Raw genomic sequence first — 27177 nt, 5'->3', positions numbered from 1 at the left:
ACTTTTTAAAGTGGTCTTGAGCAATAGCTCTTTGGGTTTTCTGAAGGTCTATAAAATGTTTCTTGGGACATTGACTGCTTTGTCATTCATTTTCGGTCTAGTCCTTGAACCTGACCATTTTCAGAGCATGTTGTTGGGGTTTCTTATTTTTGTTTAGTTGTTTTTTGTTAAGCCACATAACACTGTCCCCTGAATCATTCAAACATAAAAAGACTCCTTACTCAAGAGATGAACCTGTAATTTTTCTATATGTAACCCACATAAAAAAAGAACTGCATCTATAACTAAACCGAAATTTTAAATTCCAACCGGAGCGTGTCCGTGAAGGTATCGCGACGCGTCATGACGTACGCCACGCCGTGAGTCTGCACGTGCCTGTTGTGACCAATTACATTCGCGAGGCACCAATATATGCCTTCCGGGTTGTCGCCTCGAAAAGACGCGGGGGAGAGGCGTTAGCGGATGGAAGCAACAGGTACGTGGGGCGAGCGCTCTTCACTGTTTACTATCTTGGCTTGTCTTTGAAGTAATTGTGGACTGCGTTCAACAGTACTTTGATACCGCCGCGGGTAGATGCGTGGGGGCTCGTATGTGACATCGCACGTAGTGAATGGTGAGTTGAGTCTGAATGTCTGTTTGTATTTGTAACCCGTATCAGTATGCCAGTGCTATTAGCTGATGGGTTAGCTAAGGCTGAGGCCTACTACATTACTACTACTCTCACTCTACGTGGCTGTAGTCTTGTTATTAGAGATTATCATTTATTTTAATTTATTACAATGGTTGGATATGTATTTGTTGTATACTGGTATTTTCTCATGAACTTTATTGTGTACACTGGAACTAAAGCTAGCTTGGGAAATTTAGATGAATTTTGCTAATAGTGGTCCTGTGATTATAGTGCAGGCTAGTGGTGCCCTGGAGAGACCACAGCGATACCACTACTTTGGATGGCGAGCTAGGCCCAACGAGCCAGAACCCCAGCTACAACTTCCTGCGGTCTGGTAGGAGGCTGCTGCGGCCTACACTCTCCCCCCCTGGTTTTCAGTCCCCCAAATCTCACTTCCGAGATCTCAGTCTTGGAATCTCAGTTCTGATCATCACACTTTCAATTTCAACCTGTTACAGACTGTCATACGCGTTGGACTTATATCAATCATGAAATAGCAACTTTATGGACATTGTCTGCCGGGAGTTGGAGGAGGTTGCTGCACCACTGTGCAGCTGGTATTTTACAAGCTTGAATTATGTTTTAAATTTTCCTGTTTGCAGATTTTGTAACTATTGGTATTTGGATTGCACTTTATTTTCACTGTAAATAACAACCGTAATCACCATACCTGTGGTTGTACGTTTATTATACTTCACTCACCTCCCAGAGCCGAATCTGACATCTTCTGAATTAGCCAACCACTCATAACCAACTCAATTTATCTTAGCTTATGTACTTGCTACATAAGACTAATAAGTGGCGAGCCAGCCAAAGTAGTGGTATCGCTGTGGTCTCTCCAGGGCACCACTAGCCTGCACTATAATCACAGGACCACTATTAGCAAAATTCATCTAAATTTCCCAAGCTAGCTTTAGTTCCAGTGTACACAATAAAGTTCATGAGAAAATACCAGTATACAACAAATACATATCCAACCATTGTAATAAATTAAAATAAATGATAATCTCTAATAACAAGACTACAGCCACGTAGAGTGAGAGTAGTAGTAATGTAGTAGGCCTCAGCCTTAGCTAACCCATCAGCTAATAGCACTGGCATACTGATACGGGTTACAAATACAAACAGACATTCAGACTCAACTCACCATTCACTACGTGCGATGTCACATACGAGCCCCCACGCATCTACCCGCGGCGGTATCAAAGTACTGTTGAACGCAGTCCACAATTACTTCAAAGACAAGCCAAGATAGTAAACAGTGAAGAGCGCTCGCCCCACGTACCTGTTGCTTCCATCCGCTAACGCCTCTCCCCCGCGTCTTTTCGAGGCGACAACCCGGAAGGCATATATTGGTGCCTCGCGAATGTAATTGGTCACAACAGGCACGTGCAGACTCACGGCGTGGCGTACGTCATGACGCGTCGCGATACCTTCACGGACACGCTCCGGTTGGAATTTAAAATTTCGGTTTAGTTATAGATGCAGTTCTTTTTTTATGTGGGTTACATCCTCCCCGCCTTAACCCATGCACGTCCCATCGCATGTTAAACGCTAGACAACGTGAACAGACGAAGGACGGCTAGCATTATGGCCCAATGCATCGGAAAGACTATGCAACATCGTTTGGACAACGGAAATCAGAGGATTGCCACGAGTGAAATAGTGAAGTCGGTCAGGTGGTGCTCTTTGTCGTTGTGAACGTCTTAGCCCGTCACCTATGTCAGTGTCCTGCTCAATAACACTGGACTCTTCAGGAGAATCTTCAACAGCAACGACAGGAATGTTGACAAATATGTCTCCATTTCCAGGTAAGTTTTCAGGTGAGCTATTTCTGTTTTCAGGATGACTTTCAACAAGTTCAAGTAGGATGTCTTCCACATCAGAGTCAGATTGCTCACCGCCAGACTCCACTGCTGGAGGAAGAACACTGGGCACAGAGGCTGGTTCTCCTTGCACTTCAACTGAAGGATCCAAAATCAGTGGTCCTAGGCTCCCACCGTCAGACGAATCTGGAAAATGATTCTGTTTTTCCCCAGTGAAGTGCAACGTTGGAGGATTAACATATAATGAAACCAAGCTTCCTGTATCCTCATCCTTAACCAGAGGTTCTGTGAAGGAATTTAAATCCGGGTTCTGCTGCCGAGTTCTTGGTCTGTTAGGAAGTGAGTGCTCTGGTGATTCCAAGTTAACCTCACTGTCCGTGAGGAAACCGCATGGAAGGAGGAGGTCGCGGTGAAGGGTCCGCATAGGTCCATCGCTGTTCTCAGGTTTCACCTTATAGACCGGGAGGTCCCCAGCCCGATGGACAACCACATAAACTTCTTCCTCCCATTTATCTGAAAGTTTATGCTTCCCTCGAAGGCGGACGTTCCTCACAAGCACACGATCACCTGGTTCCAGTGCTGATGGTATCACACGGTTGTCAAAACGTGCTTTATTTTGGTCGGCAGCCTTTGTAGCGTTACTGGAGGCAATGCTGAAACTTTCCTCCAATCTTGATTTGAGTGATTTAATGTACTGTGAGTGACTCTTTTGCTTAGATTCCCGCAGTGGCAGATTGAACACCAGGTCCACAGGTAGACGAGGTGTTCTACCGAACATGAGTTCGTAAGGAGTAAACCCTGTAACCTCGTTCCTGGTGCAATTATAGGCGTGAACCAGCGGTTTCACATGCTCTTTCCATCTTGTTTTTTGTTTTGTTTCCAAAGTCCCCAACATTGCCAGCAACGTCCTGTTAAATCGCTCCACTGGATTTCCCCTTGGATGGTAAGGGGTTGTACGGCTCTTCCGAATGCCTGCAAACTCACACAATTCTTTTATTAGTCTCGACTCAAAATCTTGCCCTTGGTCGGTATGAATTCGCTCAGGAATGCCATAGTAATTGATATAATTCTCCCATAGACACTTCGCCACAGTTCTTGCCTTTTGATTGGGTGTTGGAATGGCAACAGCGAATTTAGTGAAATGGTCAGTCAGGACTAAGATATCACGAGTGCCACTGGTATCAGGTTCAAGAGTAAGGAAATCCATACACAAGAGCTCCAGTGGTCGCGATGTTTTTATGCTGACAAGTGGAGCAGCTTTTTCTGGCAAGGCTTTTCGGCGCACACAGCGGCCACAAGTCTTGATCTTCTGCTCAACATCCTTTGCCATTTTGGGCCAGTAGAATCTCGTACGGACAAGGTCGAGTGTACGTTCAATCCCCATATGGCCCATGTCCTCATGGAGACTTTTCAGGACTGATGGTCGCAGCTCCTCTGGAAGGACAAGCTGGTATAAAAAGTCTTCATTGTCCCGTCTCCTCCTGTACAGAACTCCATCCACCAGCTCCAACCTGGACCATTCTCTGAGCAGGAACGGAAGTTCAGGGAGCTCAGCTCTGGCTGTTGGTGGAATCCTTTCTCCCGTCTCAAGCTGGTGAATAAGCTCTCGAATACAGGGATCTGAGTGTTGTTTCTCTTTGATGTTAAGAGTAGAAACGACAGGCAGCTGGTGAAGGTCCTCGGAACAGTAACTGTCAGAGATGATATCCACTTGAACTGACAAAGACTCGACAAGTGTGAGGCCAACCTCACCGCAGTCACCCGGCCGTGTGGCTCTGACCAGATGACTTTGGCAGATTGCCTTCACAATCTCTTCTGGGAGGACATCAGAATCAGCTGTGTGTTGAGAAATGAACTGACGGATGAGTTCATGGTCATTGGAAACTTCATCATTGGAGCAGGGATAGGGTCGTCGCGAGAGCGCATCAGCGTCGCAATTTTGTTTGCCAGCTCTGTACAGGAGTTTAAAGGAGTACGTTGACAATGCAGCCAACCAACGGTGTCCAGTAGCGTCCAGTTTAGCTGTTGTCAAAACGTAGGTTAGTGGATTACTGTCCGTAACCACTGTAAAATCTGCTCCGTACAGGTAATCTTGGAATTTCTCGGTCACACTCCATTTAAGGGCGAGGAATTCCAACTTGTGGGCTGCATAACGGCTCTCACTCTGCGACAATCCGCGGCTAGCATAGGCTATGACCCGGAGTTTCTCCTCTTGCTCCTGATACAACACAGCTCCAAGTCCGGTCACACTCGCATCGGTGTGCAGGATGTATGAGCGAGACGGGTCTGCAAACCCAAGGACCGGGGCAGTTGTAAACTTCTCAATCAAGGTTTCAAATGCAACTTGACAGTTGGTATTCCACCTCTCACCGAAGGGTTGATTTGGCCTGTAGGTGGATGTCTTGCGAGCTTTCAGGGTCTTTGATCTTTGAACCGAAGAATATCCACGAGTCAGGTCATTAAGTGGTTTGGCAATGACGGAATAGTCCTTTATAAACCGGCGGTAATAGCCGGCGAAGCCCAGAAAAGATCTCAATTGTTTCAGAGTTTGTGGAACCGGCCATGTCTTGATGGTCTCTATCTTCTCTGGATCTGTTTGAACTCCTTCCTCAGAGACAATATGACCCAAGTATTTAACAGATTTTTGGAAGAATCGACATTTCTCCGGTGCCAGTTTCAGCCCATATTCCTTCAACCGGTTCAGGACTCTCAGCAGCCTTCGTTCGTGTTCCTCAAGAGTGTCTGAATAGATGATTAAGTCATCGAGGAAAACGAGCACTTCCTTTAGGTGGAGGTCCCCCATGCATCGCTCCATCAAGCGCTGAAATGTGCTTGGGGCGTTGGTGGCACCTTGAGGCATTTGGTTAAACTCCCAGAACCCAAGAGGAGTCACAAAAGCAGTCTTTGCCTTGTCTTCCTCCTCCATCTGGATCTGGTAGTAACCGGACTTCAGGTCAAGTACTGAAAACCACTTAGAACCAGTGAGTGCTGAAAATGATTCTTCCAAATTAGGTAAGGGGTATGCATCCTTGATGGTTTGGAGGTTTAGTTTCCGGTAGTCTATGCACAGTCGAACCTCACCGTTCTTCTTCCTGACCACCACGATAGGCGAAGCAAAGGGAGACGATGATTCCCTTATAATGCCGGCTTCCAGAAGCTCACGCAGGTGACGGCGGACAGCTTCGAAATCTTGTGGATGGATTGGCCGGGCACGTTGCTTGAACGGTGTATTGTCATGGAGTGGGATATGATGTTTGACAGCTGATGTACATCCAAAATCCAAGTCATGATGTGAAAAGACCTCCGAGATGTTATTCAGCTTTCCTATGACTCGCGTCTTCCATTCAGGTGACAGCGGAGAATCACCAAAATCAAAATTCAGGGTGGTGATAGTGTTCCTGACTGGAAGATGGGTCACGCGGTGTTCAGACAAGATACAGTGGTAGGTTTCCAAATCCGCAATGACACTGTGAGGTGGAATGAAGGTATCTTGCTCCGACTCATTTGTAATAACCACGGGAACCTTGTATGGGGAAAGAGCTGGGAAGTTGATAAGACAACTGCTGACACATAAACCACCAGGTAAGGTGGAAGCAGGATGCTGTAGGAGAACACTCTGGCTAAACAATGGGGTGGAAACTTTGGCAGAGCCCTGGATGACAATAGTGCGGCCGGCCGGAACACGCACTGGAGCCTTGCTTAGTAGCCTCACAATTCCAATGTTGCCATTCTCCTTCTGCTTGTGTGACAGCTGTAGTGTTTTCAACACCGCTCTGTACCCGTGAGTGCTAGGCTGATAGCTCGGATGCTGGTTAAGATACTGTTCATACAGTGGTTCCAGGGTATTCATCCCAATTAGCACAACAGCGGGGACGTCAGGGTGTGCGTCTGGAACAACTAGAGCCAATGTTGTTACTTCATATTCTTTACCAACAAAGTCTCTGGGGAACTTGACGGAAATCTCAATGTATCCAAGGTATGGGATGGTTTGACCCGCAGCACCTTCCACTTGGAGAAGATCATGGAGTGGTTGAATTTGTTGTTCATGAAGATGATTGTTGTAAAAGGATACAGGTATTGTAGTTACCTGTGATCCTGTATCAAGCAGGCATTGCTGTGGATAGCCTGCTAGATTCACCTCTATTGTGCACCTTGACCCAACTAACCCATGAGGTAACATTGTGGTTGCCTTCAGACGAGTGTGTGGGTCTACACAGTGAACAATTTCCCCCTTGTTCCTTTCCTTCTTTGCGGGACAATGTGGGTCCTGCACAGTTCCTGTACGTCCCATTACAGAAACTGTATCTAGTTTAAATGTCCAGTTGATGAATTCCGCTTCTGCCATTTTGGTTTCCTTTCACTGAACTGTTTGCGTTTTGCATTGACCAATGCAGGATTGGGTCTGTTCTCACACTGTGGTCTAATGTGTCCATCTTCCCCACACCTGAAACAGAAACCAGGCTTGGGGTTAGGTGATATATTCCCCTGTGTATCCATTCTTTGCTTCTGGTGCTGCTTTGGAACAGGAGTACAGGACTGGTGAGACTGGGAGGCAGTTAAGGCGGCAAGTTGCTTTTGTATCTCCGCCATCTGCTGGGTGAGAGTGGACAACGCAGCACAGACCCCCCTTTCTTCTTCTACTGCGAACTGAGCTTGAGCTGCAACTCTGTGTCTTGGTGTTCCCAGATGTTGCTTCATCCTCAGAGTTTTGCTAGCTTCTCTGTCTTCTTCAGTTCTTAATAGGAGTAACAGTTCTGCAAAAGAAGGTGGGTTGGATTTTCTCTGCTTCAGCTGGAGCTCAGAGATAAGGTTGCTATCCCAACATCCCCTACAGAATTGGCTGAGCAGGTGCCTGTTCACTTCACCCTGCTTGACTCCTCCCCGCTTGACAGCTAAACTCAGGGCCACCTGAAGTCGCTGTAGGTAGCCGGATGGTTTCTCACCCGAGTCTTGCAGTGTGTCCATGAACTTCACATAAAGTTCTTCCCCATCCTGTACAATTCCATAAGCAGAATCAAGATGTTGAATGTAAGTCTCTGCTGGTAGGTCGGGGTTAAGGTGCTTAATTATGTCCGCTGCAGGTGGTAAAAGACTATCGAGGATGTGTCTGGATCTTCGTAGTTCTGACATGGCTGGATCCTTTAAGATGAGCTCCACTCCAGAGCGCCATGTATCATAGTCCACCTCATGCTGTGGGTGTGGCAGTCTCCCAGAAAACATGCGCAGCCTATGGGATGAACGTATGTTTACATCTTCGCTCTTTACTATATGCTCCACAACATACCTCTGTACTTCAGGTGGATTCAACTCAGCTGCAGACATACTGATAGAATGTCCTTCTGTTGTTGTAGGATGTAGGGCAGCTGAAGAAGTGACAGGAATAGCCATGTTGTGGGTTTGTTGATCCGGAGTGGCAGCCGTTTTATGTTCAGATGCGACAGTGCATTCCTGCTTGAGCCCTTCTGATTTTCCTGGGCGCAGTTCTGAAACAGCTCCATTTATTTGGGTCATTAGTTCTTGGAGAACTTCAGCAAAATCCCGACCAGACAGTTTTGCTACTTGTTTTAAGTCAGCTAAATAGGTCTTAGTCTTTGTGCACCCGACAGTAGCCGCATAGATTTTAGACAAGCTTGTTATATGATATTCATTATCTAAGGGCTTAAATGTATACGGCAGAATCGGACCCAATAAATCAAAAGCAGACCCCGTTTTAAACTCAACGACGAGCATATTATTAAACTCAGAACCGGGTGAGTTTATTGGCACGGAGCGTTCAATAGCACCATACTGGAGAAGAAAATCTTCAACCTCCTCAACCTCATATGCGGGGACGCCACTGACCAACACCGCGTTTGGTATTTTAACACCTAATGGCTCCAACAAGTCCATGTTCATAGTAATATGGTGAGATGGTGAGACTGAATGTACACAGCAATATTATACTTGACACAACCTCCTGGCTGGCTCGCCACTTATTAGTCTTATGTAGCAAGTACATAAGCTAAGATAAATTGAGTTGGTTATGAGTGGTTGGCTAATTCAGAAGATGTCAGATTCGGCTCTGGGAGGTGAGTGAAGTATAATAAACGTACAACCACAGGTATGGTGATTACGGTTGTTATTTACAGTGAAAATAAAGTGCAATCCAAATACCAATAGTTACAAAATCTGCAAACAGGAAAATTTAAAACATAATTCAAGCTTGTAAAATACCAGCTGCACAGTGGTGCAGCAACCTCCTCCAACTCCCGGCAGACAATGTCCATAAAGTTGCTATTTCATGATTGATATAAGTCCAACGCGTATGACAGTCTGTAACAGGTTGAAATTGAAAGTGTGATGATCAGAACTGAGATTCCAAGACTGAGATCTCGGAAGTGAGATTTGGGGGACTGAAAACCAGGGGGGGAGAGTGTAGGCCGCAGCAGCCTCCTACCAGACCGCAGGAAGTTGTAGCTGGGGTTCTGGCTCGTTGGGCCTAGCTCGCCATCCAAAGTAGTGGTATCGCTGTGGTCTCTCCAGGGCACCACTAGCCTGCACTATAATCACAGGACCACTATTAGCAAAATTCATCTAAATTTCCCAAGCTAGCTTTAGTTCCAGTGTACACAATAAAGTTCATGAGAAAATACCAGTATACAACAAATACATATCCAACCATTGTAATAAATTAAAATAAATGATAATCTCTAATAACAAGACTACAGCCACGTAGAGTGAGAGTAGTAGTAATGTAGTAGGCCTCAGCCTTAGCTAACCCATCAGCTAATAGCACTGGCATACTGATACGGGTTACAAATACAAACAGACATTCAGACTCAACTCACCATTCACTACGTGCGATGTCACATACGAGCCCCCACGCATCTACCCACGGCGGTATCAAAGTACTGTTGAACGCAGTCCACAATTACTTCAAAGACAAGCCAAGATAGTAAACAGTGAAGAGCGCTCGCCCCACGTACCTGTTGCTTCCATCCGCTAACGCCTCTCCCCCGCGTCTTTTCGAGGCGACAACCCGGAAGGCATATATTGGTGCCTCGCGAATGTAATTGGTCACAACAGGCACGTGCAGACTCACGGCGTGGCGTACGTCATGACGCGTCGCGATACCTTCACGGACACGCTCCGGTTGGAATTTAAAATTTCGGTTTAGTTATAGATGCAGTTCTTTTTTTTATGTGGGTTACATATACATAACAGACAACTGTAGCAAAGAACCAATTTTAAATCGTATCTTTAGGTACTTTGTTACAAGCAGGCTGTGCCAAAAACACATCATTTTTACCCATTTCTTTCATTGAATCCAAGAATAAACTGCAGAGATAATAGTTTGATAGGCACCAACAAGGCTATTCTGTTGTTTCAAAAATTGGAGGTGAAGATTTGATTTACTCTCTAAACAAAAATCTTAAACTATTACTAATGTAGTCAGAAAATACACAAAAACCACTGTAGATTCAAGTTTAAATTGCATAAAAGAGTTTATTGAAAAGCAGTTCCAATAAACCCAAAGCTCAGACAAAAAAGAGACAAAAATGCCCTGGGGGATGCAAACAGTAGACAAACAAAATCAAACCCTATTAAAGACAGACACACCGGGCGGTAGGAGGGGGGGGTCTTAATTTATAGAGAATGGCCTACTGTGCCCTCCCCCTCCTGCCTCCATTCTACCAGGTATTCAGCTCTAATAAAATGGTACTCTCTCGTTTGTAGTTTATTACTTTTAGCTAGGTCAGACTTCAACGTCATACTATTTGTCAAAACATTCCCCTTTGAAGAACCCATTCCCTTTTGATGTAGCCATGTGTTCTCATGATCACCATCCGATGAGCCCAGGTGTTAGTCTTGTTGGATGGGTTTCACATCTGGTGTCCAAGCATAACGCACACACAAAACAATCACCTCTTTAGTGCAGATACTTGAGCACAACATGTCGCTAACTTGTGCTCTGAACACTATGCATGTTGTGAGATAAGTACAGTACTTCTAAGCAACTTTGCCATTATATGGAAACTAAAATAAAGTGTCCTATAGTGCTAATCTTTTATAATACTCCAGTATTTATTGGCATTTATTGTAAATTTATAATGACTTTGAGTATTTCCAGTGTTACTTTTTAGTGTTTACTTCAGTAAAACTGAGACAAAATAATAGTCCAGTAAACACACTGATTAACTAAGGATGATGAAATAAACAGTAGTAATACTTTTCACAGTATGCAGTGTTGCATAGGCCAGAGTGGTTTCATAACGTGAAATATCAAACAATTCTCAAAGAGCTATTTGTCCAAAAATTGTGCTTTGTGTGTATGTAGTGAGTCCTTAAAAATTTGAGGAAACTGGTGAAAAAGTTCACTTCACTTGTTTCACCTACTGTTCACTGAAGCTTTATCAGAAAGGGTCTAAGTGGAAGAGTGGCTGTCAAGAAATTACTTACCCACCATTATTTTCGTCTGTGATTTTGTGTGCACTGACTGTCTCCTTTACTTCTCTATCTCATGTTTTAAGCCTCGTATCACTCTTTATATGGTTTGCAGTAATTTAAGTAAACACTGCCTTGTTTGAGAGCATGGGAACCCCCTCTCTGGAGCGTGGACATGAGCAGCAAATCCATCAGACAAACACTGATGTGTGCAAAGACACAATGCAAACACACACACAAGCACCCCTCAAGTTTGACACAATATCCACCTAGTTTTTTTAATTGTCACCTTTACAGACAGGTATAAGATGGTAGACTTTCTGCTACAGGTGACAGACAGGTACCTGTTAGAACATTCAATTGTAAATTACAACAGTTTGAGATGAATAAACATTGTCAGGGGTGGGATTACATCAGGGATCTGCTCTGAGCCCTTACTTGTTTCCAATAGTGATGAATAGGTTAACAGAGGAGTCAGGAAGGAAGACTGTGCGCTATGGTCTTTATAGATGGTAATGGTGATCTGTAGTTAGAGTAGGGAAGAGGTGGAAGATAGACTTCAGAGGTAAAAGTATGCTCTGGAGAAAAGAAGAATGAAAGTCAGAAGCAAGACAAAATGCTTATGGAATGGAGAAGGGGTAGTAAAGGAGTTTGAATACCTGGAATCAATTGCAAGATGTTAGCGAGACCATCTATGATGTATGGATTGGAGATGGTGACACAACTCTACCACAAAAAGAAAGGTGGTAGAGTTGAAGATACTCAGCTTTTCACTGGGAGTGACCAGAATGGATAGGATTAGAAACAAGTACATCAGAGGGACAGCTTAGATGCAGTTTGGAGACAAAAAGGGGCAAGATGGTTTAGGCATGTATAGAGTACAGATACTGGATAAGATTAAGTTGCCTGGCAGGAGGAAAAGAGAAAGACCACAGAGACGGTTTGTGGCTGTGGTGAAGGAGGACATGTGGAGGGCTGGTGTGACAGAAGAGGATGCTAGGAATGGGGTGAGATCAGGTGAGATGGAGGAAGATGATCCACTCTGGTGACTCTTGAAAGGAGGAGCCAAAAAAGTAATTTATACAACTTTTTAAAGATTCGTAAAGTTATGAGATTCATTAATTACTGTTTATACCAAAAACCTTTTCAGGAAAAAAAAAAAACCCTATCAATCTTACAATAATTAAAAAAAGAGAAATTTCCATAGACTCTGGTGTATTTGAATCCAGGTTTGAATGAACATCTTTTGTGTTAATAATATGATTTTTAAACATTTTCCATGTTAAATACAGACATCATAAAATTGTGCCATTTGCACCTGACCACAGTTATGTAAGATTTTTCCACCTGCCTATAGAATCACTTTGTAGGACGGCCCTGCCTATGGCCATTGTGATGGGAACTGTGACTAACAACAATACCTGGACAGAGGATATTGTGTTAGTTCCCACTCCATGCAGTGATGTAGTCTTAATATAAATCCTTATTCTTGCTATTAATTCACATCTTTGCTGATTAGAATATTCTGCACCTATGTGCATAAAGTAATTAGCATATGTTAGATGTACATGGTATAATGACGAGCTAATGGATAAGCAAAGTCTCTGTTGCCCTGTTTTGTTATCTGTGTCAGTGCTGTATGAGTGTGTTTGCTTGCCTGTTTGTTGACATGTAACAGTTGCCATGTGCTCTCTCTTATGTCAGTCTGTTTGTCCTTTTTCTTCCACTTGGATTCCAGGCTTTCTCCACTTGTCAGGTGACACTAGCAAACACAAAGAAAGCCTCCAAAGGCAAAAATTTCTTCTTCTTTTTTTTTTTTTAGGGAAAGTGCTTTCAAAAGATGTCATTGTCATACTTTGGCTTTTGATCTTTCACTCTCCCTCTCCATTTCACACCTATGTAACTTGTAAAGGCGGTAAAATCTTCACACCCTCACAACACAGAGAATACTCTCTAAATGTGTTATTTTGCACAAGATAGACAGATTTAGCCTGGAAATTATACCTTTAAATTTGTACAAGCCATCGATTTCATTACCAATCTTTTAGTTTTACAAGGTTTTGCACTGATCCAAAATATACTTAGTAAGTATTCTTGGTGATGTTTTAGGCTTAAAACCATTGTACAATAAAATTCAAAGACTGTACATTGGGAAATAAATCACTGGCTTCATCCAGTCTCAAACTGTCTTCCCCTGAAATTTATAGTAGTAATTTATTTGAACTGTGTGTAAAGCTCTGGGTTTGAGCATGGGGGTTGCACATTCTCCCTGTGCCTGTGTGGGTTCTTTGCAGGTACTGTGGTTCTAGTTTTGTCTCATCCGACCAAAGGATGGCCTCCAGTCTGCATAATCTTTTTCCGGGTTGTCCTTGACATGCTTCACTCTGGCTTGAAAGTGTCTCTTCTGCAAAAGTGATGTTTTTACTGGTCTGGATTCTCACAGTCCATTCCTGTACAGGTGGAGTGAATATTTCGTATAATCATCTCCTGTTTTGTGAGCATCAAGAATTCTTTTTCTCAAGTATGAACTGTTTTTCTTTTATTTTGGTATGATGCTTTCTCATGTGACCGCTGAAGATAACCCCTTAGTTTTAACTTGATTTTACAAGCTGTGAGAATTAAAAAGTGAAATCACATCATTGCACAGCAGTGGTTTGTGCCTATGGGTCTGTTATGACAAATGTGTAGTAGGTTCAGTGTTAAAACTAGTTTCTGATTGTACGCACACTGAGCTCCTCCACTTAGTTACTACTTCTCATCACCTGCACGTACATACACACACACACACACACACACACACACACACACACACACACACACACAGAGAAAGGGCTGTTAGTTAGGCTGGGCTGTTGTTCCTCCTCTAAAAGCTCCGTTGGAAGGTATATCCTCACTACCATCAGAAACGGCTGAGTGGTCAGTGAGTGACCCCCTTTACAACTGCCCCTGGCAACCTGAGAACGTAGTTATTCTTATCTGGGCCTGGCCCGTGTGAGGTGGCAGCCAGGGAGGTTTCTTTTTCTCACACACACACATCCCTCAGCTTCTCTTGAGAGCGCGTGATATGAAAGGCTGTCATTGAGAAGGGAGGCAAAGGAGCAACAGAGAGAAGAATGTCTTTAGCATGTGAATGATGCAGGATTGGTTTTCCAGTAGAGAGGTAAGGAAACGCTGGGTGCAGGGGGAAGAGAGAGCCAGATAAAGATACAGGGAAGAGTGAAAGAAGAAAGAGGGGGGGTCTTGAACAGAAATAAAAATACATTTAAATTAAAAGAGTTTATGGCATCAACTTGGGTTTTAGGTTTTGAGATGTTTTGAAACGCACAGGTTTTAATCCATTAATCAAGTAATCAAATAACTTATCAATATAGTTGTTAGCTCCGCTGGAAAATATAATCACGACAGCCCTGGTACAGATCTATTTGGGAACCATTATTTCTCCTCGTTTCCTGTCACAATTATACTGGCAGACATGTTTAAAGAGTCTGTCTGAATATGAAAGATAAATTCAGATTTTCTTACCTAACTAAATCAGATAACCTGTCTTGTGTGTCCCTTTCTTTGTCACAACCTTTTTTTAAAACACATAAATAATTACATGCAAAAAAAACCCCATAAACAAACACACACAGTCCCTTGAGTGGCAGGTATCCTCTGAGTGATTGGCATTGTTAATCCCTGATGTCACACAACAGTGTGAGTGCGTGTGTGTGTTTTTATGTATGTTAACAGTGATTAATTATCTTTCTCATGCTGGGGATCTCCTTAGGTTATTGATTACGTCATGAACCAGACCCACAGGGGGATGATTTTCTTGCACTAACAGGGAATCAATTAGTGTCTGGGGACTTGTTTACTTATGCACGTGCACGTATGTAACTGTGTGCGCGCGTGCGTCTGTGAAATGCGAAGAAACAAACAAAGTGTCTCTAAATTTAATGATATTAGCTCGGAGTGGCTTTCATCAGGTATCACACTGCTCATCAATACACTTAAAAGTTAGTTAACAGCTCTCTGATGCTCTTCTTGTTTGCTGGTTTTTCCTCAGCATCGGGGCACTGATGCGGCGCGTGTTTGTGTTGCGAACAATCAGCATGGTCTTCCAGAGTTCTCTGCTCACTGTCCTCGAACCATCACCGCTCATGAAAGGTGAGAAGCAAACCCGCAATAAGACAATGGTCACAAAATAAATGATTTCAAAATATTTTAACAAATGCTTCAATTCTGGATTATTTAGTCCGATTTATGTTTGGTGCTCTGATGTAAATATGACAGAAGCGGGCAATTAAAACAAAGAGCTACATGTTACTGCAATGCTATTGTTTTATGGTATTTCTGCTAGTGCATTTAGGTTCTGGATATGTGTAAAATGAGGTTCGTAGTGTTTGTTCTGTGGTTAAGCAGCTGATATTTATTTATTTATTTATTTATTTGTTTGTCTCTTTGTTTGTTTATAGTGACAGTGACAGGAAAGTAACTTGATATTGAGGTTAAGTAAGACTTCGGTAGCAGGGTTTTACATTAGACATTTGTTGTGACAGGATAAGATGTAAATCTTTCAGTAGATTCATTCAGATTTAATGCATTTCCATGTGCACTTGAAGCTGACCTGTAGTCATTGGCCTAACACGTCATCGCTCCAGTCGGATATATAACAAGAGACAAGAGAAGTAGGGCTTCCAAAACCACCTTCTTTAATTATTGCTTTGGACCTCCTCAATGGAGTTTGCATGTTCTTCCTGTGTCAACAGTTTCTTGCAGATGCTCCACTCTAAAGATATGCATGGGGCCTATCCTGTTTGCAGCCACTCAGTCAGTGCTTAGGATGCCACAGGGTGTGGTGAAGCACATTTTGGAGCATTCCAGGAATGGCTTGTGTCCTCCGTGTCATTAAAAATACATGCCAAGTCTATTTGCAAAGAAAGTCATGTCAGGCTTCAGAGCAGATTGGGCAGGAAGTTAGAGAAGGGGGATGATACAGACCAAAAACTGCCATACAAAGAACCAAGCAAAACCTCATCCAAGACACATCATCACAGACTCTCCACCATTTGACTCTTAGAACTGAAGAAGCTTCTCGGATGAGAGGTGAACGTCTTCAAGCAACTTAAAGAAGTCCAGACGCTTTTCTTTCCAAGCTCCTTAGACTACGATGACCTGGATGACTGAGAACCTTCACAGACATCATCACAGACTCTCACATGTCATATTCACACTGTTGAGGATAGGTGTTTTCTGCATTTTGTCCAGTGTCAGCTGGAATAGACTCCACCCACTACAACCCTGGTTGGGGAAGTGCTTAAGAAGAAGGATGGATTTCTCAGTGCAATATTGTAAAAAATTTGGGGATTTCATCTGTGGTACAAAATGTAATTTAAAAACTCAGAGAAAACAGGAGAAAACTGTGAACACTAAAAACCAGAACTGACTTGCAGAGATCTCAGGATGCCATCACGATGCCATTATTTCTTAATTATTTTTTTTATTCTTTAAAATAATGTTGTATCAAATTAAACTGGCAGTTTGTGTAGTGTGTGGTAGGAGTGACAGGTGGGTCTGAAGTGAGGGGTGCGATTACATCAGGGATGGGCCCTGAACCCCTTCTTGTTTGCAGTGGTGATGGACAGGCTGACAGATGAAGTTAGCTGGAGCCTATGGAGAGACTGTGATGTCTCCAAATAACATTGTGCTTTGTAGTGAGAGTAGAGAGCTGATGGATGAGTGCCTGGTTAGGTGGAAGTGTGCTCTGAAGAGAAAAGAAGTGAAAGTCAGCAAAAGTAAGACAGAATACATGTGTATGAATGAGAGAGAGAGACCGGTATAATGAGTTTAAATGTCTCAAGACAACCCTCCAAAGCAACAGACAGTACAGAAGAAAGGTGAACAAGAGGGTGCAGGCAGGGTGGAGTGGGTGGGGGAAAGTGTCAGGGGTGATTTGTGACAGGTGAGGGCAGCAAGAGGGAAAGGAAAGGCTTGCAACATGGTAGTGAGTCCTTTTATGATGTGTAGTTTGGAGATGGTGGCCCTGACAGAAAGACAGGTGCCAGAGTTGAAGGTGCTTAGTGACCAGGATGGACAAGATTAGAAATGAGGATATCAGAGGAACAAGTCAGAGAGACAAGGGTGAGATGGGTTTTGGCATGTGCAGAGGAGGGATAGTGGGATTATTGGACAAAGGATGCTGAACATGAAGCTGCCAGGCGGGAAGAAAAGAGGAAGATTCGTGATGTAGTGAAGGAGGACATGCAGAGTGTTGGAGTGACGGAAAAGAATGCAAGGGGTTAGATGGAGGCGAACGATCCTATTGGGATTCCTTAATGGGAGCAACTAAAATAGGAAGATTGGGAAAATGAGAGTTGTTGAAATCATGAATGACTACAATATAAAATGTTTGAGATTTTGAACACTTCTTGTGTCAGCTGTATGACAAGTGAAGAACCCTTAGAAGGAAAAGCGGGTCAAGTTTGAAAGGTTAAATGTGGGATGTAAAGCCTGGTACTAATGTCACTGGCAGTTTCAAATGCTGTTAGACCTTGTGTTAACCAGTGGCCTATAGTTCAAGCGTTCAGTCTTAATGCATGACGTGGAGGACGTCTGTAGGAGAGGTCTCCCTCCAGACAGTTATTCATTCATTAATGTCTGAATGACACATCTGATTGCGCTGAACAGCCGGTCGGGATTCACATTCACGCCATTCATCTCCTCCTGAGCCCGTCTCTTACCCTATCAAGCTTCTCCAACTCAAAGTGGAGGCATCTCCCGCCTCCATTTTAAACCCAGAACAAAGATTTCAGGAAAACTTGACTAAAAACCCTCAAAACAGAAAAAAAAACATTCAGTTTCAGATTTTTCAATATTACATGATAACCCTCCGCTTCCCGTTCTTCCAGTCTGATCAGTCGGTGTATCTTTTTGACTCCACCAGTCTTATGTCGCTGACTGAAGAGTCTTGCTCGGCAAAAACTCTGGCGGCTTGAGTGAATAATTCAGTGTTAGTGGGAGCAGAGACAGATAGGCTCTGTGGTTCCTCTGTTTCCCCACTAACACTGCTCTGCCACTTCCCCTCAGAGGATACACTACATGTGTTTTGGGGACTGGGACTGAGGGGGGGGGAGCTGCACTTCAGCAGATTACCGTTTCTCGCTGCTTTGTCTCTCTGCTTTCACTTTAACATAGAATTGTAAAGTGAGTAGTGTAGCAGAGAAAACGACGTGTAAAGCTGCAAGCTTTCTGCCTGCTTTCAGAAAAGGAACTGCTGGGTTTTCTGTTGTCTTATTGTAGTTAGATTCAGATGCGTCAAGGCTGTTTTTGATCCATTTTACTTGCGTGTGTGTGCTTTCTTAGGTATGGCAGTCCTGAGCATGAGTGTTCAACACTTCCTGGGTGGTCTCATCACCACGCTCACCTTCACTACCATGATGCATTGCACTCAGAGGGCCGAGGAAAGCATTCAGGTAAAAAGGAGTTCTGTCCATTCCTGCCAACAAGCTCATTAACTAGCCCAGGGCTGCTTTCATGTACAAGTTTTGCTCTGTTGTCATCATCTTTTTTAGTGTTAATTGTGTTGTGCTTTACTGTTAGGTCTCCTGTGGCTCAACAAGCCAACAATACAGTCTTTTCATTGTTTTCACCCTCTGTCTTTCTCCCCCCCACCACCTCTGTTTAGGTTAAATTGTGTAATGTTAGCTCATTTCCTTTGGTTGTCAAAGTGATGCTGGAGAGGGAAATCTTTCAGCATTAAGTGCCATACCTTTTGTCACCTGTACCTGTCAGTTGTCATCAGCTGTTTCCACCTGGAAAATGTCAAAAGTTTCAGCAGCTCCAGTTTCCTTGCATTGCGGGCCCCCTTGCTGACATTGTCCCTCCTACTGCCTGTCTCTTTGTCATTCTCTAGTCTTTTAAACGCTCTCTTCTCCAACTCTGAATTTTTTCCTCTCCTTGCTCATTTTCTCCTCTTTGACATAACTCCTTTTGTCCCCGTCGTATCTGGGCCAGCGTTGCCTGGAGGTGATCATTTTTCACACAGCCATTCAGACGTCACTCAGTCAATCTCTGAAGGTGACAAATTATCATTTAAATTGCTGTCAGTCCTAAAGTGAAAAAGAAAGATGAAGGGAAAAAAATCACAAGATGAAGCACAGACACCAGGATCCAGTTATGAAATTAAACTTAATGAAAGGAGAGAGAACAAGTACAGCATTTCACGAGGAGAGCAGAGGTTAATCTGAGAGATTCTCATGACACAGACTGGCTGTTTTGCTTTGTAGTGTCGGTGTGGGATTTTGGTCTGTGTGTACATACATGAGAGGAGAGCATTAGCTCACCTGCTCTTGGTGTGTAAATGTGTGCGTTACTGAAGGTAGTGCTATCCAGTAACAGAAAACTGATACTGTGAGTGCTTGTTAACGATCCCCAGGAGAAAGAAACCGAATCCGTTAAACAAGTTGCTCAGAATAAAGGCACTTCACTTAACTGTGGTTACACAGGCTCTCAGAGCGCTCTACCTCGGCCTGCAGACCACAGACCCCACTCACCACTCATCAGATTCTGATATGATTTTCAGTCTTTGTTTTTTTCCAGTGAGAAATGCCCTCAGCTGATTTAGTGAGCATGGTCCATTCTCCAAAATCTAAAAAAAAAAAAGAGTCATAAATAAGAAAAGAAAAGACAGTAGTGAACTGCAGAGAATATTAAATGTTTTTGCTTTAACAAAAAACAGAAATCAAAGTGATCCCAGTTAAGGGTTAATCTGCTGATAAATTATTGGACTAACTGTCACGGCTCTGTTCCTACAGTAATACAAATAATATGCAGGAAACACTTAGTCACTTAGTAAGAAACACTTACGAGTATTTCTTGCAGCACGGGACATTTAAGGGAACGTAATGTTACCCTTGTTTATCTCGTTGACAGTGTGGAAACAAAAGCACAATTCTCAACCCGACAAAGTTGTAAAAACGTCCTATAAAGTTAAGTGTGGTATCTTTTTCCTCTTGTAACACAAAAACTAATTTGTAGATAAAATATTTCTTTGTCAGATAAGATAAGATTTCTTTATTAGCCCCAGAGTTGGGAAATTCACAATTAACAGTGCAGGCTTCTTGTAAATGTAATCTGATTGTAGGACTCGAACCATTTGTTCTAATGAATTCTCCTTTTCTTAATTTTAATTAATGTGTTCAGGTAATGGTCTAGGTGTCACTAGAGTCCCATGTTTGTCAGAGCTACCTGCTGCTCTTGGGCAGAGGGAGGAGGCTTGGGGAGATTAGATAATCTCTTTCCTTCTTGTTCTCCCTCTCTCACTCCTCTCTTGAAAGCCTTAAGGCTGAGATCAGATAGCCTGCTTCGCTTGGCCTCTTTCCATCATCTCAGGCCATGATCTCACGCTTTCTCTTCCAGTATTCCAGCATTTTGTATTTTTCTCTTCTTTTGCAGTTTGTTTTTCCCAGATGTTTTCAGATCTAATCTCTCGCCCTGTTTCTCCATGTAGTGGTTAATTGTGTTAACCATGTTAATGCCTAAGAGACAGAAGGTGATAAGCTGTGGTGGTGGATAGGATGAAGTCTCACGTTTTTGTTTTGTTTTTTTGTAACTGTGTTGCACTCTACTCCCAATACTGCTATCTCTTTTTACTCACAATGTGTCTTTCTTTCCCAAACTCTCCATTTCCCCTTCTCTCCTCTCACTTCCTTCTACTTTACCTTCCCCTTTTAATCTCTTTTCCCCTCATCCTACCTCTCGGCTGCCAATTCTCCCTGTAGGCGACCCACTACAGTTTCTTGGCTACTCTTGAGGTGCTGGGGAAGCTGATGTTCAGCGCTCTGGCCGGAGGCTTGGTGGATTGGTTTGGTTTCCAAGTTGCCTTCCTCTTCTTCCTCACCCTCTCTGCCGGAACGGCCCTGCACGTGTGGACAGCTACCTTCACCGGTGCTCTTAGGGAATACCAGCAGCCCAAATGAGACCAGGGTGAAACATCCTGGCTTAGGTGCTGAAACAGTGGTGAAATAATTTGAGTATTTGGACTCATTAAAAAGCTCTTGAATCCTGTTAAATGTAACTCACATGACTTCAGAAACTCATTTCAGTTTACAAGATCTTGAATAAGTTTATCTCAGCCATTTTAAATGGAAAATCAGCCATGCTATTCAAGTACTCTGTCACAAAGTTTTTTTCTTGTTGTGTGTTTTCTTAATTGCACATCATGTCCCTGGCAGATTTGCGATATTTTATTTTATTTTTTGCATATATAAAGTCTTAAATATACTGGAGCACAGCGAGGCTTGCAGATACTGGGTAGGTAAGGATTAGTGTGTAGAGTTTTCTGAAGGGAGGGTGATGAGGTGTGGATAATGTTGGGCAGTTTGGAGTCTAAAATAATCACTTGGAATCAAAGGGAAAAAAAATCAAAGCCTTTTATAAAATCATCTGAGCCATTTTAATATTGTCATAAGACAGCAATAAGAGCTGTAGCCAAAAGCAATATTGCTTCTTTGTTATGCTTGTTCTGTCATAATGTACTGTATGTAAATTTGTTAGTCATTCTCCTGGGTTGTGTGGTTTACAGCTGTAAATGGGAAAAAAAATTGCTACCTCGTATCAACGCTGTATGGTACGATGCACAGGAGGCAAATACAGAGTAGCCAGACTGAGTAGAGCGGCAACACATACAACATGCTATCTAACAATTAGCCATCATAGAGTCATATTTACTGGGACTTTCTCATTTAAAAAAAAAAAAGAATTAAGAGTTACAGATTTAGTATTTACAGTCAGGGTCGTATATTATGGGGAAATAATGAGGACCATACTGCTCATGTAGCCCATGAACGTGGATAAACTGTTTGTTACATGGCTGCAATAACCAAACACTTAATATTTTATTGTTTAATTATCCTAAAACTTGGGAAAATACTGTGTCACAGCAGCCAAAACATTAAGCACAACATAGCTTAAATAAAGTAGAATAGCTCTGTGAATAGCACAGTAAGGTAAAACTTTCAATTAAAGCTGAAAGTCTAAATTCAAATCAAATCTGTACTGCTTCGTTAAAAAAAAAAAATCCATTGTGGACTTTTAGAGTAAAACCGCAAACAAACAACAAAGGGCGTCTCTGTCCAAACACAAGCCGACTGGACTGGACCTGACTGTATTCTGTTTCATTTCTTTGCAGAGTACAATACTCCTTAATACTTCTTTTCTTTTGTTACCAAATACATTCATCCTTCACTTGGCTTCTTGTAGGAAACCTCAGCCTTACACACTGCATGGTGCCATCTCGTCTCACCTTTGAATCGAACTTGTTATTAAAGAAAACTTGAATGACCAACATCACTGGGAAACTGCAGTTCTTGACAACATTGTACTTTTTTTTGTGTTTTTTCATGTTAAAAAAATATCAAATGCACAATATTACACGCTCTATATGCTGTAACTCTTTATGGTACTGTATCCTATAGAAAATTATTTTCTCCAGTTATAAAATATGAATGAAACAGCAATGTAGAATGTTTTTCTTACAAGGCTCGGTGAGAATAAAAGTAAAATCCTTCACATAGCTGAATGTAATAATAGAAATTAAGTCTTAAAGTTCATTGTTGGACAACGATGGACTGGTTTTAAATAAAGGCAGTAACCTCAGCACGTTTATCTAAATAAAAAAGCCTGCTTTCACTCACATGGCACATAAAGGGATGCCATAGCACATCTGTACTCTTTTATCCATGTAGCCAGGTCGGATGACTTGTGGTACGTATAAGCAAAGCATATCTCTTGTCTCTCAGCTACTGTGTTGCCTGAGATTTGCACAAAAATAAAGCTGCCGAGTAAAACGTTGAGTCTATTTTTGTCTTCCTGTTATTGAATTTTATCACGTTTTTATTCTAGAAAAAAAAAAAGGTCCTATGTGGTCTTTGAGGGTACACCTGCCTTTGAAAATCCACTTTTGACTTGTGGCAACCCTGAACACCACACTGGCTCTCTGTTGTGTCCTAGCTAAGGGCTACAGAAGTCAATAGGCCCCATGTCACATGATCCCCAACCCCATACAGCTTTAATGACACAACAAATGCTATGAAGGAGGATTAAACCAGCTTACATGGCACCTGAATACACCTCCACTTTACACTTCTTTGCCCACTGTCGTTATCTGGGTATTTTGTTGTCTTGCGGGATAAAGGGGAGAGTTTGAAGTGAGCCTTATATGTATCTGTTTAGTTTGGTCTACATAAGCCTTTCCAAAGTTTGCACTTCTCTCCATAAAACAATCCCTTCTTTCCTTTAATTTTTCCTCAGAGATCACTGTAAATGATTTCGTATGAAGAAAGAGGTTTGAAACAACTGCAGGCAAATAATTTGTGAGCTCTATTTTAAAGCCCGTGCAGATGAGAGTAAAGAAAGGTAAGGAAGTGGTCTTGATCCAGCAGTGCTGATGAGAGTGAGACCTACTGCAGTTGCCAGATTGCCACAAACCTCCCCGTGGTGAGAGTGATCATCTGGGGGCTGACCTCCCTGCCACAGTTGCCCATTGTAGTGACAGACTGGTGGATTTGATGTGCGTGTTGGTGCACATGTTAACTCCTAACTTTGTGGAATAAAAATCCTGGGAATTGCGTAAGAGCTGTTGCCAACTCGACGACAAGATGGCTCAATTTATCAGGCATTTGCTGCACACATAGAGCTGTACCTATTCTTTGAATCAGCAGTGCACATGGCTTTGTGTTAGTCCATGTGTGGATTTTTTTGAGCTGTTATCACCAGAGAAGCATTCCCTATATGGGAAGGTAAGGGTGTTTTGTTTTGTTTTTTTCCCTTTGCTTTTTATCAGCTGCGATTGTGTTTCGTTCATTAACAATTGGGTTGGGGCACAAGTCTGGTCACATCACCAACTTTATACCTGTATCACACAGGAGGCACAGCAAAAGGAGATGCCCCATTCACGCTGTGCCAAGCCTGATCAGCTAATCACAGTGTCACAAGACTCGCCACAATGACACCGAGACAATAGGAAACACGGAAATAATAAGGCGGATTTTATGCGCTGCCTAGAACGGAGAGAGTTTACTGACAGTCACATCTCCTGCCTGGTAGAGTTACCTCTGGGGAGAGAGGGAGGGAGGCAGAGAATGCAACATGTTTTAATCTCGGCAAACAAAGGTGTTGTATCGCTTTTTTCTCCCTCGCTTTTGTGTCCGAGTGCTTCGGGGGGAGAGAGGTGTTGGCTTTTGGTGCTGCTTTTGTCCTGCGGTTGGCAGAATGGTCTTCTGGGAAACCTGAGTGGGCAGGTGGAGGAGCGATCAGCAGCATCAAGTGTCACAGTGTTTCCTCCACCGGTGTTTACTTTTTGTTTATTTGGAGAAAGAGAGTCACGGACACCTCTCTCTCCCTCTCTGTCTCCTTCTCCTCTCACTTCCAAGCTCATCTCTCCTTCCCACCGCTTTGTCTTTAGTCTTTGTATTCCTCTTCTGCCATCTCGACTAACTTCACTCTAGGACATTTTTTGATGGGATACACAAAGATTTCAGACACTTCCTGTTACCTGAAATAACCAAAGAAAGATTAGGGAAATAAATACCATCTGACCATTCAAAATACATCTAATGTTGATGGTATAACCAAAATGTCAGCATATTAGTCTTCAAGGTATTATATGTGTTACAGAATACTATGTTTGCCTTCTGTCCCAAGCATTTATAGGCAAGCTTTTATTCTAATGGTTATGAATGTGAAGGCCAGTTACTGTCCTGTTGGAGCACTTTAAAAACATATCATATTATCATATGGATATCTGTACTAATGGAAATTAAGCTTATCAACCCAAACAATCAGTGTGAAAAATGATGTGGTAAATTTCATTGCAGCAGTTCAAAATGATACTCAGTTTGTATGCCCCCTCATGCTTGAACGCATGCCTAACAACATCTGAGCATGACCCTAATGAGACGACGGATGGTGTCCTGGGTGATCTCCTCTCAGGTCTGGACCAGATCATCACTCCTGGACAGTCTGATGTGCAACCTGGAGGCGCTGGATGGATCAAAACATAATGTCCCGGAGGTGTTTTGTTGGATTTAGGTCAGGTGAGCGTGGGGACCATTCTGTGATATCAAATCCTTCATCCCCCAGGAACTGCCTGCGTATTCTCGCCACATGAGGCCATGCATTGTTGTGCACCAAGAGGAACCCAGGGCCCACTGCACCAGTGTAGGGTCTGACAGTGGGTCCAAGGATTTCATCCTGATACCTGATGGCAGTCATGGTGCTGTTACCTAACCTACAGAGGTCTGTGTGCCCCTCCATGGATATACCTCCCGAGATCATCACTGACCCAACACCCAGGGCTGAACAATGATACAGGCAGCATAACGTTCTCGACAGCTTCTTCAGACACTTTGGCATCTGTCACATGCTAGGTTCGACTTGCTCACATCGGTTAAATGCATAAGGTGCCAGTAGTTGACCTGCCATTTGTGGTATTCTATGGCAAATGCCAGTCGGGCTCCACGTTATCAGGCAGCGAGCACAGGGACCACTAAAGTATGTCAGGCCTTCTTGCCAATCTGAGGTGCTTAGCAGGCTCTGGCAGCTGTTTCTCCTTCCATAAAGGAGCAGATGGCAAGTCCAAATCCAGCTCTCCTAGAGTAACTACCTGTCTGCTGGAATCTCCTCCATGTTTGTGAGACTGTGCTGGGAGATACAGCAAATGTGGCAATCATTTGTATTGATGTCCCATCCTGGAGGAGTTGGACTACATGTGCAACCCCTGTAGGGTCCAGGTATCGCCTCATTTTACCAGTAGTGACACTGACCCTAGCCAAATGCAAAAATAGTGAAAAACAGTCAGAAAAGGTGAAGTGGGTAAAAATGTCCAAAGCATCTGAAACTGATCAACAGCTTACTCTGCTACTTAACGGACCAGATCAATATCCCAGAGGTTTAACTGACTCGATGCTGCACTCTGATTAAAAAGAGTCTGAAGTGTCTAAATGTGAAGGGAGTAAATGCACAATCAGTAAGAAGTCAGACCATATACTGGAATACAGGAGAGCAACCCTACTTCTTACTTGATTTTTGTCACCAACAATACATTTCCCAGTTTATGGTCTTTGTTGCTGGTTTTGAAGTTTTCTTCAGTTCTTCAGTATTGCACAGAGTTCATTTTGTATAGACCTTTGGAACACTGTTGTATTATAAAGACTATGAGATAAATGACATGAAAATATTTCACTTAATGTAAAAAAAAAAAGTCATTTTTGAATGTTTCTGCATTTCAGCGACAGATCGCAAAAAGTTACTATGACCAACAGTTTCAATTGCACAGGTCAATTTATGGGAGTAGTTGCTGTATGGGACTACAGCAACTACACTATTATTTGTGGAGGAAAGTTTTAAATCGGTGAGGTTTGGCTGGACTAAATGTAAGTAGTCATTTCTATTTAATGTGAGTTTCTGTGTATGCAGATGGAAACAGATTTTCAATGTATTTTTATCAATTTATGACAGTTGACCACATTGCATGTAATTGCCTGATAGCAGACTGATTGCAGACCGATTGCAGAATCTGTGTTGATGCACCAAAGCTGCCCTGAAGACATTAACTGACTGTTAGTGACCTAAGACCATGTTTCCCATCTTTGACGCACCCAATTCAAAAGCAAATTTGCAAATTCATTGCACAAGTTCGCAATAATTTTTATTGTTCCCTGGTCTTGTGTCACTGCACCAAAAACAATACAACAATAAAATTCTCTGTAAGGAACCCAGACAGACTGGTAGTCTTAAAATAAACCTTCAGTACTATATAATAAAAACAACCTCGTATGCAGCGTTCTCTGTTTGCCTAAAACACTGCCGTTCCAGCAATTCAAAGAGAAACCCTAACACACTCATAGGGTTTTACAGGTTTAAGCACATTAGATATGTTGCAGTATTAATATTCACACTTCCAGGTGAAAGGCAATAGAAAAAAAAGCAGAAGTGGAGCAGAAAGAGATTATCTGAAATGAGATATCCAGTGACTGAAGTGCTAAGAATGTGCAACAAATTAGTCTGATAATGCTGGCATAATATTACCTTATCACCTTACCCGAAAACACACATTCAACAAAAACTTTTTCCTATGAAATGGCAAATGATCCATCTTTACTCTTTATTCTGTCTAATAAATAGATATTGTATATTTTGGTAGGGTTTTTTTTTTGGTTTTTTTTTAGCACATAGACATATTCAATGTGAGTTCAGTAATTTAGGTCAAAAGGAATC

At 42.7% G+C, this 27177-nt stretch overlaps 2 protein-coding genes and 1 long non-coding RNA gene across 4 annotated transcripts in view; 2 read left to right on the top strand and 1 right to left on the bottom strand.

Annotated features, from left to right (window-relative positions):
- slc33a2 (solute carrier family 33 member 2) overlaps positions 1-22754 on the top strand; it is a 33235-nt gene extending 10481 nt beyond the window's left edge. For both annotated transcript variants that reach the window (XM_084945862.1, XM_084945861.1), the window contains exons 4-6: positions 14969-15069; positions 18265-18374; positions 20682-22754. In XM_084945862.1, the coding sequence (XP_084801988.1) occupies positions 14969-15069; positions 18265-18374; positions 20682-20879 (409 nt within the window). In that variant the 3' untranslated portion in view covers positions 20880-22754. The remainder of the gene's footprint in view (positions 1-14968; positions 15070-18264; positions 18375-20681) is intronic.
- On the top strand, positions 391-1467 carry LOC146375884 (uncharacterized). Its single transcript, XR_014801799.1, has 3 exons — positions 391-475; positions 551-613; positions 902-1467. It is a non-coding gene; the product is annotated as an uncharacterized LOC146375884 (long non-coding RNA).
- LOC146375883 (paraneoplastic antigen Ma3 homolog) lies at positions 6713-9369 on the bottom strand. The gene is made up of 2 exons (XM_084945860.1): positions 9324-9369; positions 6713-9035 (listed from the first exon to the last, which is right to left on the bottom strand). Exon 2 carries the CDS (start codon positions 8389-8391, stop codon positions 6802-6804), a length of 1590 nt encoding a protein of 529 aa, XP_084801986.1. The 5' UTR covers positions 8392-9035; positions 9324-9369; the 3' UTR covers positions 6713-6801.
- Positions 22755-27177: the final 4423 nt, after the last annotated feature.

This window comes from Perissodus microlepis, chromosome 12 (genome assembly GCF_051167445.1).
Source record: "Perissodus microlepis isolate ML-2025 ecotype Zambia chromosome 12, ASM5116744v1, whole genome shotgun sequence".
Taxonomy (NCBI): Eukaryota; Metazoa; Chordata; class Actinopteri; order Cichliformes; family Cichlidae; genus Perissodus; species Perissodus microlepis.
Note: the sequence above shows the minus strand (reverse complement) of the source record. Positions and strands in the feature narration are given on the sequence as shown.